Genomic DNA, 19,966 nt, shown 5'->3' with positions numbered 1-19,966 from the left:
GCCTTAAAATATGAACTAGAAAACATTCATGACATTCTTATTGTTGATCATACGTTTTAAACAGATATTATGATGTGTGTGACTGTTTGTGTTTTACATTTCAGTACAGAGAAGAGGAAATAGAATTTTCACATATTACGTTCACTGATAATACAAAGTGTGTGGAACTCATTGAGAAGGTAAGCAGGTGTAGTAACAATACTTGTGCTGAGAGATAAATATACAATATTGGTATCAATTTTCACATACATGTATTACATTCACTGATAATACAAAGTACAATGTATGTGGAACTCATTGAGAAGGTAAGCAGGTGTAGTAACAATGCAGGTGCTGGGAGATAAATATACACTATAGCCATCAAGTTACAACACAGTTTACAAATGGTGGTTTTAAAACTACATATTTTCTGTCACCTTTTAGTGAAGTGAAAGACTAAGAGATTTTGTTTAAATTCAGAATGATGGACATGAAAAACCCCATGATTTAAGTCCATGTATTATTTTATGATGTTATTTAATGTTAGAAGACACAAATTGCTCCATGGTATGTGTACACCTGATTTATGTTTTATAGTATTTTATCATTGAATATTTCAAAATGTGGCATATTTAAGGATTGTCTTTTATTTATTTTATGTTCATCGGGGTATGAACAACAAAACATGATCCGCAAACTGTGTGAATCAGTGAAACCGTTCTCACACATAAGTTGCAGATGACTTTCTTTGTTCATACCCAGATGAACGTAAAAGAAATAACAGATATACTTAAAATTAAAATTGAAACATACTTGCCGTACTAATAATAACACTGAATGTCCATATTTTAGTTTAAATTATATTTTTTGGTTTTAAACAATAACACCCAACAAGACAAACTGCCAATATAAAGTGACATCATCAGTTATTTTTACGTTTATTAAGAAATGAAGAAATTCATGTTGCTATTACTGGACCTATAGGATGACATTATATTATATTGAATGTAATGGAAATTTAATTATTGAACCTTAAAAGAATTCATAATTTTTATTTTTTAATTTAGGCACCAAGATGCATTCTAAAGATTTTGGATGAAGAATGCAGATTTCCTCAGGTAAAACATTGAGGCTTATATTATATTACTTGTAATAGAGATTAAAGGAGGGGACAATTAAGGCATTTGGCCTGGTATGCATATTCAGCGATATATAATGCACATTATTGCTTAATATCAACAAGTATAATCATATAGTTAATTAATAAAATGGTTAAATGTGATGGCTATTATATATAATAATCTCGATGAGTACGCCCTCTGGCGAGCTGGTGGTTACATAATACTTAACGCGTAACGTCAGGAATGAGCCTTAGAACTAGAGAAACACAATTTACCTGGTTTTTGCGGGATGATAAATAGTCATACATTGCAATGTTCTGTAATAATACACATCCCAGTAAGCCAGCAATAAGTATATTCAGCACTATATATATTATTTTTCAATACAAAATAAAATACCATTGTCAAAGTGGCTACACAACAAGTCGAAATAATTAACAATGTTTTGTTCATGCATTAACCTACGTACTGAAATGATACACGGAGTGTTTTCTTAGTTAATTGGTCTATGCTGTTAGTTGCTTCTACCTGTGATTCCTGATTGGCAGGTGTGTATTTGATTGGTAACCAGACGAGCCAATTAATTGACGCTTTCTAGACACAAAAATACATACCGGTATTGTGGAATATTACCTGTCACCCCTAAAATGGTAATGGACATGGTTTATTACTGTAAATAGTTCTGTAAAACTGTTGATTAAGTAGACTTTTCCATCTAAAACCACAGAACTGACCAATTATGTAGTCCCAAAGAAAATAAAATTATCACTTGGGTATTGTGAGTTGTCGTTTTTGCTCCAACGTAGCATATCAATAGGCCTAATAGTGTACATTTTTCCTTTGGATTATTTAACAGAGAAAAATACTATAACCCCATTTTTTTCTGTTAATGCAACTTGAAATATATTTATTTAAATAGTTTATTATATTATTACGTCATTTATGCTGTTTTACAAGTCAGGTTGATCAAATAGAAGCGCCTCCCATTTTTTTCCGTTAATGCAGCTTGAAATATATTTATTTAAATAGTTTATTATATTATTACGTCATTTATGCTGTTTTACAAGTCAGGTTGATCAAAGAGAAGCGCCTTGTCGAAAGTTACTGCTTTTGTTTACACTGTACATACAGGAGATAGTCAGGAGCTGACGTCACTTCTCCCCAAGCTATCCCACCGAACGTCACAAAAATGAAACAAAATGGCTGCCCCCAGTTAGCAGGAATAATCATGTTTTTTTATGAACTCTAAAATTACGCATTTTTCATTTGCTAAAGTGTCAGTATGTGTTGGTGGTCCGGGTATGCATCTTTCCAACACATAAGGCTCTTGTTTGAGTTGACACTACCTTTAAGGAAACATGTCTTTAAAAAATACACAGCGTACAACAATGTGATTTAAAGAGGTATACAGGTAACTTCCCGTGGCATGATAGAATAATAATTGGAGAAAGGAGAAAACACCGATACACTGATCTGTAGGTAATACAGGATGTTTTCAGATTACTTAGGGATCTGAGTCATGGAGTATAAAATAAGATGTCTTTACATTAAAGGGGCAGACCCTAGTTTCAGACCCTAAAAATAGACACTATGCTTGGTTAATTTACAAAACTGTATCACATTTCGATAACGTTACAGCAGAGTTAAACAAAAGTCTGTGACGTTGACAAGGTGAAATACCCTTAAAAACAGACAAGAACTCGACTCTATAACCGTTTCTTCTCGGACGCACATGTTTTTTTTTAAAATATGAAAAATGCATTTTATGGTATTTAGAAACACCAGGATGACCAGAAACCCTTTAGATGTATGGAAATGGATTATCTAAACAATAAAATATAAGTAATGTTTGATTTCAGTGATCATAAATGGCTCTAATAGTGAAACATATGCCATAGTGCTTAAAAAACTAGGGTCTGTCCCTTTAATTAATCCACACATACGTGGTATTTAGACGTATGATACCAAAAATCACACACCATGTTCTCTATTGAGTGTGTTAGTTTTGTTTTCCTAAATGGAGAAGACCCTATATTTCTGTGTCTTGTTTCTTTCTTATGGCCTCCCTGCTTATTTTATGTCATGTCTACCATATTCGTTTTTGTACTGCTAGTCTCAGACTGTCAACTGAACATTACAACAACGAAGCTGGCCAACTTGACAGTTTGTGTTGTAATTTCCCCCACTCTCGATCAACGACGGGTGCACTCAGATTAACAACTAATTGGTCATAGGTGTTGCATATGACGAGAATAGAGTTGTCAGAGTGCTTAGACTAGCAACTGGACAGTCGTAGAAGTCGAGAGATCGAAGAATTGGCCAACTCTGTTGTGACAGTTGGTAGTCCGACATTAGCATATCTCAATTGACTTTAGTTGGATAACCTTCTTTGTTTTTAATACTGCAATTGTTAATGGTAAATAATTGTGATCTAAACAAGATTTTGACTTGTAGATAGTATAGAAGAATCTTGGGTCGAACTAGGAAGAGTCGAATACACCGTAATGCTTGAACCTAAAATGAAGTCCCAAGTTACACTTACACGTTGTTGACTGAATGGTTAGGTCGAAGTACCCGATGTAGGGCCTCCACAAGTCCAAAATATTGGGCTTGAGTACTCGAGAGTCAAACTCGACCCGGACCCAAGTACCCGACACTTACACTAGATGATGAGACTAAGAAATAAAGTAAAATATTGGGCTCGAGTACTCGAGGGTCAAACTCGACCCGGACCCAAGTACCCGACACTTACACTAGATGATGAGACTAAGAAATAAAGTAAAATATTGGGCTTGAGTACTCGAGAGTCAAACTCGACCCGGACCCAAGTACCCGACACTTACACTAGATGATGAGACTAAGAAATAAAGTAAAATATTGGGCTCGAGTACTCGAGAGTCAAACTCAACCCGGACCCAAGTATCCGACACTTACACTAGATGATGAGACTAAGAAATAAAGTAAAATATTGGGCTCGAGTACTCAAGAGTCAAACTCAACCCGGACCCAAGTACCCGACACTTACACTAGATGATGAGACTAAGAAATAAAGTAAAATATTGGGCTCGAGTACTCAAGAGTCAAACTCGACCCGGACCCAAGTACCCGACACTTACACTAGATGAACCGGCCTCGGTGGCGTCGTGGCAGGCCATCGGTCTACAGGCTGGTAGGTACTGGGTTCGGATCCCAGTCGAGGCATGGGATTTTTAATCCAGATACCGACTCCAAACCCTGAGTGAGTGCTCCGCAAGGCTCAATGGGTAGGTGTAAACCACTTGCACCGACCAGTGATCCATAACTGGTTCAACAAAGGCCATGGTTTGTGCTATCCTGCCTGTGGGAAGCGCAAATAAAAGATCCCTTGCTGCTGATCGGAAGAGTAGCCCATGTAGTGGCGACAGCGGGTTTCCTCTCAAAATCTGTGTGGTCCGTAACCATATGTCTGACGCCATATAACCGTAAATAAAATGTGTTGAGTGCGTCGTTAAATAAAACATTTCTTTCTTTCTTACACTAGATGATGAGACTAAGAAATAAAGTAAAATATTGGGCTTGAGTACTCGAGAGTCAAACTCAACCCGGACCCAAGTACCCAACACTTACACTAGATGATGAGACTAAGAAATAAAGTAAAATATTGAGCTGGAGTACTCGAGAGTCAAACTCAACCCGGACCCAAGTATCCGACACTTACACTAGATGATGAGACTAAGAAATAAAGTAAAATATTGGGCTCGAGTACTCAAAGAGTCAAACTCAACCCGGACCCAAGTACCCGACACTTACACTAGATGATGAGACTAAGAAATAAAGTAAAATATTGGGCTGGAGTACTCAAGAGTCAAACTCAACCCGGACCCAAGTACCCGACACTTACACTAGATGATGAGACTAAGAAATAAAGTAAAATATTGGGCTCGAGTACTCAAGAGTCAAACTCAACCCGGACCCAAGTACCCGACACTTACACTAGATGATGAGACTAAGAAATAAAGTAAAATATTGGGCTCGAGTGCTCAAGAGTCAAACTCAACCCGGACCCAAGTACCCGACACTTACACTAGATGATGAGACTAAGAAATAAAGTAAAATATTGGGCTCGAGTACTCAAGAGTCAAACTCAACCCGGACCCAAGTACCCGACACTTACACTAGATGATGAGACTAAGAAATAAAGTAAAATATTGGGCTTGAGTACTCGAGAGTCAAACTCGACCCGGACCCAAGTACCCGACACTTACACTAGATGATGAGACTAAGAAATAAAGTAAAATATTGGGCTCGAGTACTCGAGAGTCAAACTCAACCCGGACCCAAGTACCCGACACTTACACTAGATGATAATGAGACTAATAAGGAATAAAGTAAAATAACATTATGCCATCAATTCCAACGCTGAACATGGATGCCAAATCATGCCCATGTACACGTATTGCATTCCATACATTTGACTTTTGTTTCCCCTGTATATTTCATAGCCCTATAATGTAACTGGTGATACACATATGGCAAAATAATGTTAAAAAATATAATTAAATGAAGTGCTCTTCCTTGCACGGGTACTCGAGTCCTGTAAACGAACTCGAGTCTTACTAGACTTGGCCTGTGCCAGAGTACTCGAGTACTCGTGGAGACCCTACCCAATGGGTCGAACACTTTCTTGGGCACTGACGGGGTTCGAGACAACAGGATTCAACTGTATTTGTATTGGATTTTATAACATGTTGCGTTTTGTCTGATAGATATTTTTTTATTTATGATCTTTAACATTTAGTCTGATAGATAATAGTATTGTACTGGTTTTGCATGTGCAGGGCACGGACAAGACGTACCTGAACAAACAGAACCAGGAGCTGTCCGAGTCGTCGTACTACCTGACGGGCCTCGACCGGCGGGTGTGGGAGAACCAGTTCGGCGTGACCCACTACGCCGGCTCCGTCATCTACTGCGTCGACGGCTTCCTCGACAAGAACAAGGACACGCAGCAGGACCAGCTCTTTGAGCTGATGCACAACTCGACCAACGCATTCGTTAAAGATCTCACCAGATTCCAGGTCACTTTGTAGCTTCTTGCTTTATTGGGGGAATGTTCGGGGGTGGCAGGAACTAGCTTAGTTGGTAGAGTGCTCGCCTGAGGTGCTTGGGTCGAATGATCTGATCGTCTTGGTGGACCCACATTTTATGATTGTTTTTTTTTCTGGTCCCAAACAGTGTTCATTGACTGGCATTCAGAGCAGGTCTGGTCTTTTAGGAGGGATCAAATTGTGTATTAAAACAACAAAATAATTTTTTGGAGCAGCGTTGATTTTCGATTCCAGTCTCCCTTCTGCACACACACATTTGCAAAGGCCATGCGCTGTCCTGTAGAAAAGTGCATGTGAACAATCCCTTGCTACTAACGAAAAAAATGTACTGAGTTTTCTCTGACTTCGTGTCACCATAACCAAATGTTTGACATCCAATAGCCGGTGATTAATAAATAAGTGTGCTTTAGTGGTGTTGTTAAACAAAACATAGTTTACTCTTTTTGCTTCATACTGATTTTAAATATATTTACTCATTCTACTGCTATTGTTAAAAGTTTTCCAGCTAACAGAACTCTTTAAGTGACTTAGTCACTCAAATTATATATTATCAGTGTCTGCATATTCAGTGTATTTTTTATCATCCTAATGTCATTTTGATAAGCGTTTACATGGGTAAGCCGCATTAAGTTATGATGTCGCTGCACAAAATTACGATATTTGTTGTGCACGTGAAATCATTATGACACACATATGGATAATAAAAACTGATATTTTAACCAAGAAAATGTATTTAATATGTACTTTAGGTCATCAAAATGGCTGGGGCTGGCGATGGGAAGGTCCTGGGGGAATTGACTGGGTTTGGGGTGATGAATGACCAGGGGAAAACTATTGAGGGGGAAATTCCCTGTTATCCTGTGATATACGTTTGACTATATTCTATACCTAATATGTACTTATTTCCATCATGAAATCATGGAGTATGTTCTGTTATCTCAGGATCTGCTTGGTGTTCGACTGGAAATTTTAGATGGACGACAGACGATATCAAGAACAGCTCGGAGCAGACCAACAGTCGGAGACACTTTCAAGCATCAGTTGTCTGCCCTTGTCGATGTGCTGGCCATGACAAACCCCTGGTATAAACTTCACAATCACACTAATTTGTATCTGCCTGTAGTGGTAAGGGGAGAACCACAGTGATAAGAGCACACGGTTTGCTAAAAATTCATAGATTAGTTATGTGGCAGCAGTGGTTTTCTTTTTTTATTCTTAGGACAAAGGGCCAAAAATGTACAAAGATGTTAATCCCTTATACACGTGTAATTTTCCTAAACAGCTGTTTTATATATAGACAAAACTACATATATGTGGTTTTCTGATTTCTGTATTCCACGAGTGTATTTCCTGCAGGAAATACACGAGTGGAATACAGAAATCAGAAAACCACATATATGTAGTTTTGTATTTATTACATACCCTAAATTGGAAATATTTTTCAAAATAATAATTTAGAAATTGTAACACTGCTAGCTAATGATGGGGATTTCTAATTTACACAACTAGGTCAGCTGTGTTACTACGCGGACCGACGAACCACCAATTATTACACATAGGAATATAGTTCTAGTGAAAAGTTACCTATAATTTTAATGATATTGTTCATCGCTCCACTGAATAATCCGGTTGACAGTTCATTCAAGTTTTTTACGTGAGGAGACGGCATTGTTGCTAAAGTCGACGACAGTCACTTTTCGCACCCTTGTTTTGGCTTCGTACACAATAAATGTAGCATATCTTACCGAAATTTCACTAGAAATCCATATTTCGTAAAAGGTGCAATTTTTTAATCACAAGATTTTGTTCAAAGACATCCAGGTGCATTAGTAATGTTAAGAAAAAAAAAAGAATTCGATAGTAATTTTACATTGGAATTTTTCCAAAAAGGAAACGTCATGTACCCAGTTTATGGTTATTGTAAGGAGATGCAAAGTGACGTCATTGGAATACTGACGTCATTTAAATTCAAAATTAGCTGTATTATTACAATACTGCGCCACATTAAAATAAAAACTAGTCTACTAACCTTGACCCCTGTCAAATTCCTATAACAAGCAGACAACGCTGTTTACAGGTCGGTATTTTTTAATTCTGGACAAAATATTAATTTGAAGTTTTGAAAGATGAAAGAAATAAAACGTACCTTTTGTCAAATATATCATATCACAAAATTACGGTTGGAGATGTTTTATTTATTCAAAAAGAATAAGACTTGTGTACGATGTAACGAAGCCAAAACAAGGGTCCAAAAAGTGACTGTCGTCGACCTTAGGCCTAACTATCGTGGATTAAAAGCTCGTTGGTTAGTAGTGTTCCCATCTCAAGTTTTGGTATCGCGCTCATTAAATTGTAAATATTTGTCAACGTTTTCGTCTGTTTTCACTTCAAATTTTCCACAAAATAACATTTTAAACAAACGAAGCACAAACTTTGTTTACATATCGCGAAGGGCATTCCCGGTAACCATGTGCTATAAATAGTAGCGTTGAATACGGTATAGTTCTGGCAGTTGAGTTGAATACGGAAAGTTGTATTCAATTCTTGTATTCAGAGCTGTATTTATATAGTAAGATTTAATGGGTATGTAATAATTACTAATTCATGATAAATATAGATGTTTAACCATGTCCACACATCATATTTTGTCTGCATTTAAGAATGACACATGTGTATCTAAAATAAGTACACGATAATCGTGTAATACATTTAGCTCAAAATGTCACAGTAATCATGTTACATGTAAACACACCTTGCCATGATAAAAACATTGAGGTGAGTGGTTAATTGCACCCCTAACTTATATTATTGAAAGTCATTTAAAATAGCACATAGATATCATATAAATTTGCATGTTGAGAGAGAGAGAGAGAGAGAGAGAGAGAGAGAGAGAGAGAGAGAGAGAGAGAGAGAGAGAGAGAGAGAGAGAGAGAGAGAGAGAGAGAGAGAGAGAGAGAGAGAGAGAGAGAGAGAGTGAGAGTGAGAGTGAGAGTGAGAGAGAGAGAGAGAGAGAGAGAGTGAGAGTGAGAGTGAGAGTGAGAGTGAGAGTGAGAGTGAGAGTGAGAGTGAGAGTGAGAGTGAGAGTGAGAGTGAGAGTGAGAGTGAGTGTGAGTGTGAGTGTGAGTGTGAGTGAGAGTACTTTTAACATGCCCCTATACCACTAAGATTTCGGGCATGTCTGTCATAGGCCTGGTCTCTGGATAGCCCGTTGTCTGGTCTGGGACAGAATGTTAAGGGGAGCTAAATAATTATTCTCCTTAAGCTGGGGCAGGACGTAGCCCAGTGCTAAAGCGCTCGCTCGATGCACAGTCAGTCTAGGATCGATCACCATTGGTAGGCTCATTGGGCTATTTCTCATTCCAGTCAGTGCACCATGACTGGTTTATCAAAGGCCGTGGTATGTACTACCCTGTCTGTGGGATGGTGCATATAAAAGATCCCTTGCTGCTAATCGAAAAGAGTAGCCCATGAAACGGCGACAGCGGGTTTCCTCCTTCAATATCTGTGTGGTCCTTAACCATATGTCTGACGCCATATAACCGTAAATAAAATGTGATGGGTGCGTCATTAAATAAAACATTTCTTTCTTCTCCTTGAGCTATAGTCTCAAAGGAGTGATGGGAAGGTGAGTGATGGCAAGGTCTGACTCGGAGATGAAAACTGCCCAGAATTTCTCAGTAAACAAGGTGCTGGGGTGTTGTTACATGAAAATTGTTTACCGTACAAAACTGTGCTCTTGTTTACAGGTATGTGCGCTGTTTGAAGCCGAATGCGAAAAAGGTTCCCGATTGTTATGAAGAGAAGGAAGTGCTCACCCAGCTCAGATACTCGGGCATGCTGGACATTATCCGGATTAAGAAAGAGGTACGTTCTGCATGACAATATTTCATGTAAACCATCGTTCCATTCGCATTTCGGTTACACAGTTTTAAATTAAATTGGTTGTGTGCAGGGCTCACCCTGTCCATTGCCAAATTAACCAGTTGCTAATTTTTATACAACATTTAGTAATTGGCTAATATGCGGGAAAATGTATTTAAATTAGCCACTATTGAATAATTTCTAAAGGGGCGTTCTCATTATGTGATTAGTTACACTGACTTGAAGCATGTGTTTTGTCGTATAGACTCTTAACTGTATGTGTATAAGACTAACATCTTTCTGATTTAGGTGTTTTCACTGTATGATTCGATTGCGTGTGACAAATCAGTGCAACTAATCGCATAATGACAATGTCCCTTAAGTTAATAATCCATATATCTGAAAATTGGCTAGAACTAAATTCTTTACAGTATGTGGTGAACTATTACACATTCTGAAATTAAAAGTTGGTTTATGTAAAAGTTTTTTTATTATTATTTAATATGCAAAGTATAAGAAGTATTGCTCGGACTGATAATTCAGTCAGTTTTACATGAATGGTAAATCTGTTATGCCAAATAAAATTGTTTAACCGATGCATTATCGAGGGAATCATTCCTACAATTTGTAAAGACCGCCATTATACTAATTTTAGCATTAAAAAAGTTACATTCATTTAAAACTTTATATATTTTGTGAATGAAGCCACATATGGGACATTAATACCATCATATACGTCTTAACCATCAACCTGTTGGAGTATTATGCAGTGGTGTTTTAAAACAGATGGCTGCTTAATCCAGGTTAGACAAATAGTGGAATTGTCAGGTAGACTCTTGATACAGAAGAAGTTTGTTTTGTTTAACGACACCACTGGAGCACCTTGATTAATTAGTCATCAGCTATTGGATTTCAAACATTTGGTAATTCTGACACATAGTCATCAGAGGAAACCTGCTACATTTTTTTCTAATGCAACAAGAGATCTTTTTTATGCACAGACAGGATAGCACACACCACAGCCTTTAATATACCAGTCGTGGTGCACTGGCTGGAATGCGAAATAACCCAATGGGCCCACTGATGGGAATCGATCCCAAACCGACTGTCCATCAAGTGAGCGCTTTACCACTGGGTTACATCCCACCCCCCCCCCCCCTGATACAGATGGCTGTGTAATAAAGATTTCCACTTAGTGATGTTTATGGGTTACACGTGATACAGTTACATGTATTTCAATTACATGTAATTCAGCTTTAATTGATCTTCCTGGTGCAAGCCTGTTTAATACAGTTTTTACGATTATCCTGTGACTCACTAAGTGACTGGAGAGTCCTGTTGCTATTATTGCAATCAGGATGTGATGTGATGTCCACTTGTCAATCTGTGTGGATTTGATGATTCAAAATGTGATGTATTCCACTCAAAATAAATGATGAAATAATGAATAGTTTTTAATCGTTATTTAATTTAATAATTTCTGTTCATCTTTTTTTTGGACAGTGTATTAAAAAAATCGGGGTTTTAGTTCTTGTTTGCCAAATTAATAACCAAATGTGAATTGAAGTTGAATTTTGCAAATAGAGTGAAACCTGTCAAAACTGGACCCTCGGTAAACCGGAATTCTATTAAAACTGGACATTTTTCATGGCACCTTTTTAAATATGTGTGCAGAAAAGAACCTCACTAAACCAGATACTTCTTAAAATCAGACCTTTTACTCAGTCCCAAGGGTCCCAGGTTTAGAGGAGTTCCACTGTATATTTCAATATTAATTTACCCAAGTTGATTTGAAAAGCATATTCCCATTGTAAAACATCTGCAGCCATTTTGCCTTTTTGGCTAATTGAACGTTACATTTCTCTACATAATTTGTGACAAAATTAACTAACTTGTTAATGATTTTAGGAGACCATCTTAACCTCTAAAAAATGTGTATTTCATGTTCTTCACACATACCTATTTATCTTCAAACATTTTTAGCCGGTAAATATTTTTGTGCTGGGGTGTAGTTAAACAAACATTCATTCATTTTAATTTTTTTTATAAAAACAACTTTGGATCTGGGTTTTTTACATTTGAATTTCAAAATTCTCCAGCACAAGTGTAAATGTGATACATAATTGTCTTTTCATAACATTCAGTCTTGATTTGGAGTTCAATATATGTAGTTTACAAATATTAATTTTAAAACATTTTGATTGACCATGTAAACCGTACATGATGGTTTGCATAAAATTAAGTTTGTGTAAGTGACTCGCAACCAGAATTTCAGTTTGTATGAAATATTGTGCCCTGGTATTTCTTATGACATTACAGGTCTCCATAAATTGCAGGGATGGTTGTTTTCTTTGTACATTGGTTATGTAGTTTTATAAATTTGGCTTAATTGATTTAAGTATTGTAAGTCTAAAATTTACTGAATGATCAGTCCTAGCAATGTATCTTTTATTATTTTGTTTGTAATAGTAATAAAAAATAGTTGTGCAAACCAATGTAGGCTATGCAACCTGTTTTTGTATACCCCCTTTTCAGGTTATACAACTTTTGGGCTATTTCTTGTTTCAGCCAGTGCATCACATTGCACTATCCTGTCTGTGGGATGGTACATATAAAAGATTCCTTGCTGTTAATGAAATTTAGTAGTCCATGGTGTGGTGGCAGTGGGGTTTCCTCACATTATCTGTGTGGTCCTTAACCATATGTCCGACACTTTATAACCGTCCAGCCAGTGCACCACGACTAGTATATCAAAGGCCGTGGTATGTATTGTCCTGTCTGTGGGATGGTACATATAAAAGATTCCTTGCTGCTAATCAAAAAAGAGTAGCCTATGAAGTGGCGACAGCAGGTTTCCTCTCTCAGTATCTGTGTGGTCCTTAACCATATGTCCGACATCATATAACCATAAATAAAATGTGTTGAGTGCTTCTTTAAATAAGCATTTCTTTCTTTCTTGTAGACCCATGCATTAATTTAATAATTTACGGTAATTGCCATTTGAATTATTTCCAGGGCTATCCAGTCCATGTTCCATTTAAACAGTTTCTTGAGAAGTATGGTATTCTGCTGCCTGGCCGCATTGCTGAAGAAGACCACCGCTCTGCTGTGAAGACTATCTTCAACAATCTCAGTCTGCCGACTACAGAATGGCAGGTTGGAAAAACCAAAGTAAGTCAATACAACTGCAAGTGTGTGTCTGTCACGCCTCACTGAAGGCCTTGAACAGAGATGAAAGTTTCCTGGATTTGTTTGAAATTACAGATTTTTTATTTTCTGTACAGTGTTTCAGAGGTTTTCACTATTTGTCGGAAATTTGCCATATTCTTCGTCCAAAACTAAAAATGGTTTCGGCTAATGCTTTATGTGGGTTTTAATTTTTAACCATTGTGCAACTCTAACCCTGGGACCAATCTCAATATTAAAATTTGTGGATTTTGTTTTAGCCCACTCTCATCTCTGTGTGTAAAATATAGCAGTGTTCCAGCTGAATGAGTTGATCACGTAACCCATTTGACCAATGGAATACAAGTTCTGTTATCAAGTCAAAGCAAGTACAGTGCAGAGTTACTTCCCTTTCTAGTTTCTTTGTTCTTTGTAACTATTACTGGCGTTGTGGTTAAGGCATCGGACATAAGGCTGGTAGGTACAGGGTGCACAGCCCAGTACCGGCTCCCACCCAGAGCGATTTTTAATGACTCGGTGAGTATGTGTAAGACCACTACATCAACTTCTCTCATTAACCACTGACCACTAACTCTCTGTCCTTGACAGACAGCCAAGATAGCTGAGGTGTGTGCCCAGGACAGCATGCTTGAACCTTAATTGGCTATAAGCACAAAAATAAATTGAAATGAAATAAAATTAATAAGCTAATGTTTAAGTTTTATTCAAAGGTTAGCAACATTTTATTCATGACAACAGTTCTTCTTAATAAATAACAAACAATTAACATGGAAGACAGTGGCTGTAAGATGACAAAAACTTGCTAAATTACATTCTTACCTATTTAGGAGAACACAGTGGGGGATTGAATTAGACATCTGATTGGCTTCTCCATGGTGATGACCCTGACACTAAAGCCATACCAGCCAATCAAATTTGAAATACTGGTACCGAAATCGATTGCTGTGTGATATATAAAGTTAACATTGCAAGCATCATATACAGTGAAACCCCTCAATACCGGACATCCATGGGACCAAGTAAAATGTCCGGTTTTTAGAGGTGTCCGGTTTTCAGGGGTCTGCCTGGACGGAAATACCTTCCGTTCTCCATAAAATAGGGAAAGTGTTTTAAAACAAGAACAACAAGAATATGTTGAAAAATGGTGCATTTATGAGCATTTAGAAAAAAAAAAACATACATGGGAGTAATATTGAATAAAAAATACATTAAAAAGTCCACAAATTGTCAATCAATCGATACATCAGCCTACGTTGAGAAACGTATCCATCGATGTCTGTTGTCTTTCACATCTGTGTTTAACAATGGTTGCCCGCTAATATTCTTTTCAAACTCTGCCTTATAAACCTCTTGTTTTTTGATGATATCTCCAACTGTAGATTTGCCAATACTAAACCTTTCACTCAAAGATCTTAACGTTGGTTTAGGTACACTTTCGAAACTTAATTATTTTGAGTTTATCATCGAGCGAGAGTTCAACACGGCGACGTTTAGCTGGACGTTCCGTCATGTTGAAAATCGACATGAAAATGAAACACTACTAACATCTATTCGACTACGCAAAGCCAACATATACTTTTGCTTACTCTTTATTTCGCTAAACGTTTTTAAAAAAACCCCAAACACATTCACACAATAGGAAGGCAGCAAATTAAATTCCCTGTTATTTGTGTCAATCTTTGAAGCAAATCATGAGACATGTTTGTGAAGGATCACATTTAAGACCTTAAAACACACTCGTAACTTAATAAAGACATCTAACCCAAACCCAAACTCCGCTAATGTTAACCATAATTACAACACAATCAATGTGTTTACAGTAGTTAACTCCATACCAAAGCTTGCGATCAGTCCTTTTAATTGTTTATTGTCAAGTTGCTAATCTTGCCTGCTGAGCGATACCTGTACTGTATGCAGTGGTGATTACACTGATAACAGCGATCTCGAGCATGCGCATATTGCACTAGCCATCGGTGTTCACAGACAGGTGGGCACCATATTGATTGATATCGGTTTGATCGTCCGGTTTTCAGGGGTAGGATTTACACTAAGTTGACACATTGGGACCGAATTGTTTGTCCGGTGTTCAGTTTAGAGGGGTTTCCGGTTTAGAGGGGTAAAATATAGTGTTAAAAGATGTGTAAATCACGGGACCGCGGAAAACGTCCGGTTTTGAGGGGATTCCGGTTTGGAGGGGGTCCGGTGTTGAGGGGTTTCACTGTATACGTTTTGGTTAGAAAACGCTACCCTTTGGTCCATTAAATAATATTGTTCTACTTATTTAAAAATGTATTTTACTAATTTTGAAATGGCTTATTTTAAGGTAATTGGCATCTAACGATCACTCATATTGTATTTTCTATTTCACAATATTAAATGGCTTCTATTTGTGATTACTTCAGGTTATTTTTAATTTTCTAGGTTTTTATGAAAAATACAGTGTTTGAGTGCCTTGAAGAAAAACTTTGGCAGTTACTTACCCAAAAAGCCATTCTCATACAGAAAATATGGAGAGGATTTTTCTGTAGAAAAGGCAAGTTGTTTAATCATAGTTTAAAGACAACAAACCCATACTCACTCTAAATGATCCAAGAGAAAGGAAGTCAACACTCTTTTTCTTTGCTGATTGGATTTGTTTTATTCATGTGGATACATTCTAAATGAGTTCACATGATTTAGGTCTCACTACACAGATGTCATCTGCCATTGAAAGCCATGCTAAATTGTCCAACTTCAAATGAAGATTGCCAATAGAACGGGTTCTTGTTGGCACTAACAACATACACCATTGCGAACATATATTATGTAAGCATTTATTTTCTTTCCAAAATAGAGAACATTTCCATCTCAGTTTTTTGCTATATGACCGCATCTGGATATGTAGTACTGGTCCGGCTGTCTCTTCCGCTATACACCCGTGTCCCAAAAAGTCAGTGCACAATATTACAAATTAACATGGGCAAAATACAGCCAGGATGCTTATCATTAAACATACACATTGTTTTAATTCTTCCCCAATTCCTAGATGTGAATATGTGAACCACAACATATGTCAAAATTAGGAACTATAGTGAACCGTGATGAATGAACTCTAACCCGGAAGTGAACTGTGTTATTTTTCTCTGGGAGATAATCAGAGGCAAGAAATAAGATGTCTCTTAAACTTCATAAATACTGGTATTAAAAGAAAATAGTATTCTTTCTGTAACTTAAAACATAATGAGATACATTTCTAACCTAAACTTCACTGTACATGTTGTAAATATCTGAAACTAAGTTGTCTCCCTTGCCACATATTTATTGTTACTGCCTTCATCGGGGATTGCAGTTATCTGAGTTCTCTATGTTATATCCATCTCTACTTTGCCTTCGGAATAGCTGTTTAATCGAATAATGTACTGTTGTTGCAGATTACCAAAACAAACGATGGGCAGCGATGGTGTTACAGTCGAACTTCAGGTGTTTTAGACACAGACTGGTGTTCTTGAGATGTCGCAAGGCTGCCGTAGTCATACAGGTATGTACTAGTGTTGGGCATCAGTTGGAATTTCATCATTGATCATTGGTTATAATACTGGCCGCAGTGGTTAAGCCATCGGACTACAGGCTGGTAGGTATAGGCTTCAACCCAGAGCGAGTTCTTAAGGGCTAAATGGGTAGGTGTAAGGCCACTACACCCTATTCTGTCTCACTAACCACTAACCAACTAACAACTCACCCACTGTCCTGGACAGACAGCCCAGATAGCTGAGGTGTGTGCCCAGGACAGCGTGCTTGAACCTTAATTGGATATAAGCACGAAAATAAGTTGAAATGAAATGAAATGACCAACCGATCAAGTTTTGATTACACAATCAGTTAGAATTAGATGGTCATCAGGAGGATTTGAACTACAAGTATAATATGTTGATTGAAGTGTTGTGGGAAGCAGTTTTAACCACATATGTTACTATTGTTGTCTGTTGATTTGATTTGATAGCAACCACCCAGCATATTGGTTTTATCTTGTGAAAATATTAAAGTCAGATTGCATGGCAGTTGCCCTACTGTGGGTAAAGTCATATAAACTTTAAATATTCACTGTGTCTTTAGCCATCGCTCACTGCTCACTACCATACACCATGTTGCAAACGTTTTAAACAGCTATGGCATTAGTTTAAAAACTCAATAAAGTTGTATCTTACAGTGGTATGAAACCTAGGACATTCTCTTTAAAAGTATAATGCTAAGAATATTTCACGTTTGCTTCCAGTCGTAAGTTCGAGGTATAACCATCTCTTTCATTAACACTTGCTATCATACAGAGTTGCAACTATTTTAGACATCTATTATATGGCATTAGTTTAAAACATAAACAAAGTGATATCTTACAGTTGTATCATTCCTCTTTAGTTTTAAATGCTTGCTACCATACACCATATTGAAAACATTTTAAACAGCTATGGCATTAGAAAATGAACAAAGTTATCTTACAGTGGTAGCGTTCCTCTTTAATTAATGCTTGATACCTTAAACCACATTGCAAACATTTTGGACAGCTGTAGCATTAGTTTAAAAAACTGAACAATGTTATATCTTACAGTGCTATTCTTCTTCTTCTGCATTCAAGCTATAGTTGATCATGCTTTAGATTTGGAGTCCGGTTGTGGTGATAAAACAAACGCTGTCTCTGTCAGTCAAGTCTTCTTTGGAACCCCAAAGCTTGACAGCCAGTGTTGCTCCGTTCGGCCAGTGCTTTTACAGTAGTATGAAACTTAGGACATTCTTTTTAAAAGTATAATACTAAGAATATTGCATGTTCACTTCCAGTCGTACGTGCGAGGTATGGCCGCCCGCCGTCTGGCTGTGTCTGTGAGGGAGAAGAAGCGGGCAGAGGAGGAGCGAAGGAGACGGGAGGAGGAGGAAGAGCAGACACGCGCGGTTCAGAAACAGGAGGCTGATGAACAGGCCATTGAGCAGTCCATCAAGTAAGTCTGTCTGTAGAAACACAGCCCACACTGGAAATGAGGAGTCCCATCAAGTAAGTCTGTCTGTAGAAACACAGCCCACACTGGAAATGAGGAGTCCATCAAGTAAGTCTGTCTGTAGAAACACAGCCCACACTGGAAATGAGGAGTCCATCAAGTAAGTCTGTCTGTAGAAACACAGCCCACACTGGAAATGAGGAGTCCATCAAGTAAGTCTGTCTGTAGAAACACAGCCCACACTGGAAATGAGGAGTCCATCAAGTAAGTCTGTCTGTAGAAACACAGCCCACACTGGAAATGAGGAGTCCATCAAGTAAGTCTGTCTGTAGAAACACAGCCCACACTGGAAATGAGGAGTCCATCAAGTAAGTCTGTCTGTAGAAACACAGCCCACACTGGAAATGAGGAGTCCATCAAGTAAGTCTGTCTGTAGAAACACAGCCCACACTGGAAATGAGGAGTCCATCAAGTAAGTCTGTCTGTAGAAACACAGCCCACACTGGAAATGAGGAGTCCATCAAGTAAGTCTGTCTGTAGAAACACAGCCCACACTGGAAATGTAATGTATATTGCGATACTACCAACAGCGAGAAAGTATTTTATTTTTAGCAAGGGAGGGACGTAGCCCAGTGGGAAAATGCTTGCTTGATGTGCGGTCGGTCTAGGATCGATCTCCGTCGGTGGGCCTATTGGGCTATTTCTCGCTCTAGCCAGTGTACCGCGACTGGTATATCAAAGGCCGTGGTATGTGCTGTCCTGTCCCTTGCTACTAATGGAAAAACGTAGCGGGTTTCATCTCTATGACTGTATCAAAATGACCATATGTCTAACATCCAATAGCCAATGATTAATAAATCAATGTGCTTTAGTGGTGTCGTTAAACAAAACAAAATTTTATTTTTAGCCAATTTTCAGATACAGGTCTTTAGATTGCATCATAGTCAAAGCAATGAACATTGTGCCCAAAATACATATGCCCAAAATAATCATTCACAAATTGCGTACAGACATGCTGACCTCAAGACCACTGAAATGTTAAGTTTAATTACATTAAAATAACTTGAAAAACATTTCTGAATATCAACCACGCTACAGCAGCTGTTAATGACAGTACTGAACTAAAACAACTTTCCTGCACTCAGAAAAGACCAAAGTCACCCTTGTGCCCAAATTAATGAGATCTAAAGTCCAGAGATGTTTGGAGTATTTCCAGAAAATATATTGAAATGTAGCTAATTTAAATAAAATTTTATTAGCCAAATACTAAATGTTATTTGTAGAAAAATTCAGCCCTGGAAACACTATAGGTAGCAGTATACCAAATAGGTCAGAGTTCAAAGTGCACCTAACTTCTGGTCAGGTCAGGTCAGAGAGTTTAACGTGCACATTCAGAGCAAGCTGTTGTAGCGCACGCCTATCCTGGGTGCAGGTATCGGCCTCAGCTGGTTCCTTCGTCCAGGACAAGAAAGGGTTGAAATAAGATCATGCCTGATATTGGTGACATATGTAACATTAACAGGACTTGTTGTCATAAAGTGTTCTTTCATTTAGCCAGTAATTTAGCCTGTGATTTAATTTGAACTAGTATCCATGTACAGGTATTAGCTAGTACTGTGTTTGTTAATACTTGTGAATGACTCCTCAATGTACATTTGTATATCATTTATACTACAAAATGTTATGAATAGTTTCATATAACTTCCATTTCTTTTTCTGTACTCGCACCCCCAGGAATATTCATATACGGTAAGATATGTTAATTTAG

The 19,966-nt window shown here is 37.7% G+C and overlaps 1 protein-coding gene across 2 annotated transcripts in view; it reads left to right on the top strand.

Moving 5' to 3' along the window:
• The window catches only part of LOC121370367 (unconventional myosin-VIIb-like), a 162,006-nt gene that overhangs the window by 53,662 nt on the left and 88,378 nt on the right, over window positions 1-19,966 (top strand). The window contains exons 9-18 of one of the 2 annotated variants that reach the window (XM_041495533.1): window positions 105-179; window positions 1,047-1,097; window positions 5,918-6,157; window positions 7,130-7,269; window positions 9,934-10,051; window positions 13,064-13,219; window positions 15,656-15,767; window positions 16,645-16,751; window positions 18,044-18,201; window positions 19,933-19,947. In XM_041495533.1, coding sequence (XP_041351467.1) covers window positions 105-179; window positions 1,047-1,097; window positions 5,918-6,157; window positions 7,130-7,269; window positions 9,934-10,051; window positions 13,064-13,219; window positions 15,656-15,767; window positions 16,645-16,751; window positions 18,044-18,201; window positions 19,933-19,947 — 1,172 coding nt within the window. The remainder of the gene's footprint in view (window positions 1-104; window positions 180-1,046; window positions 1,098-5,917; window positions 6,158-7,129; window positions 7,270-9,933; window positions 10,052-13,063; window positions 13,220-15,655; window positions 15,768-16,644; window positions 16,752-18,043; window positions 18,202-19,932; window positions 19,948-19,966) is intronic. The other variant, XM_041495534.1, reaches the window with a different exon arrangement.

Source organism: Gigantopelta aegis, chromosome 4, assembly GCF_016097555.1.
Source record: "Gigantopelta aegis isolate Gae_Host chromosome 4, Gae_host_genome, whole genome shotgun sequence".
Lineage (NCBI taxonomy): Eukaryota > Metazoa > Mollusca > Gastropoda > Neomphalida > Peltospiridae > Gigantopelta > Gigantopelta aegis.
Note: the sequence above shows the minus strand (reverse complement) of the source record. Positions and strands in the feature narration are given on the sequence as shown.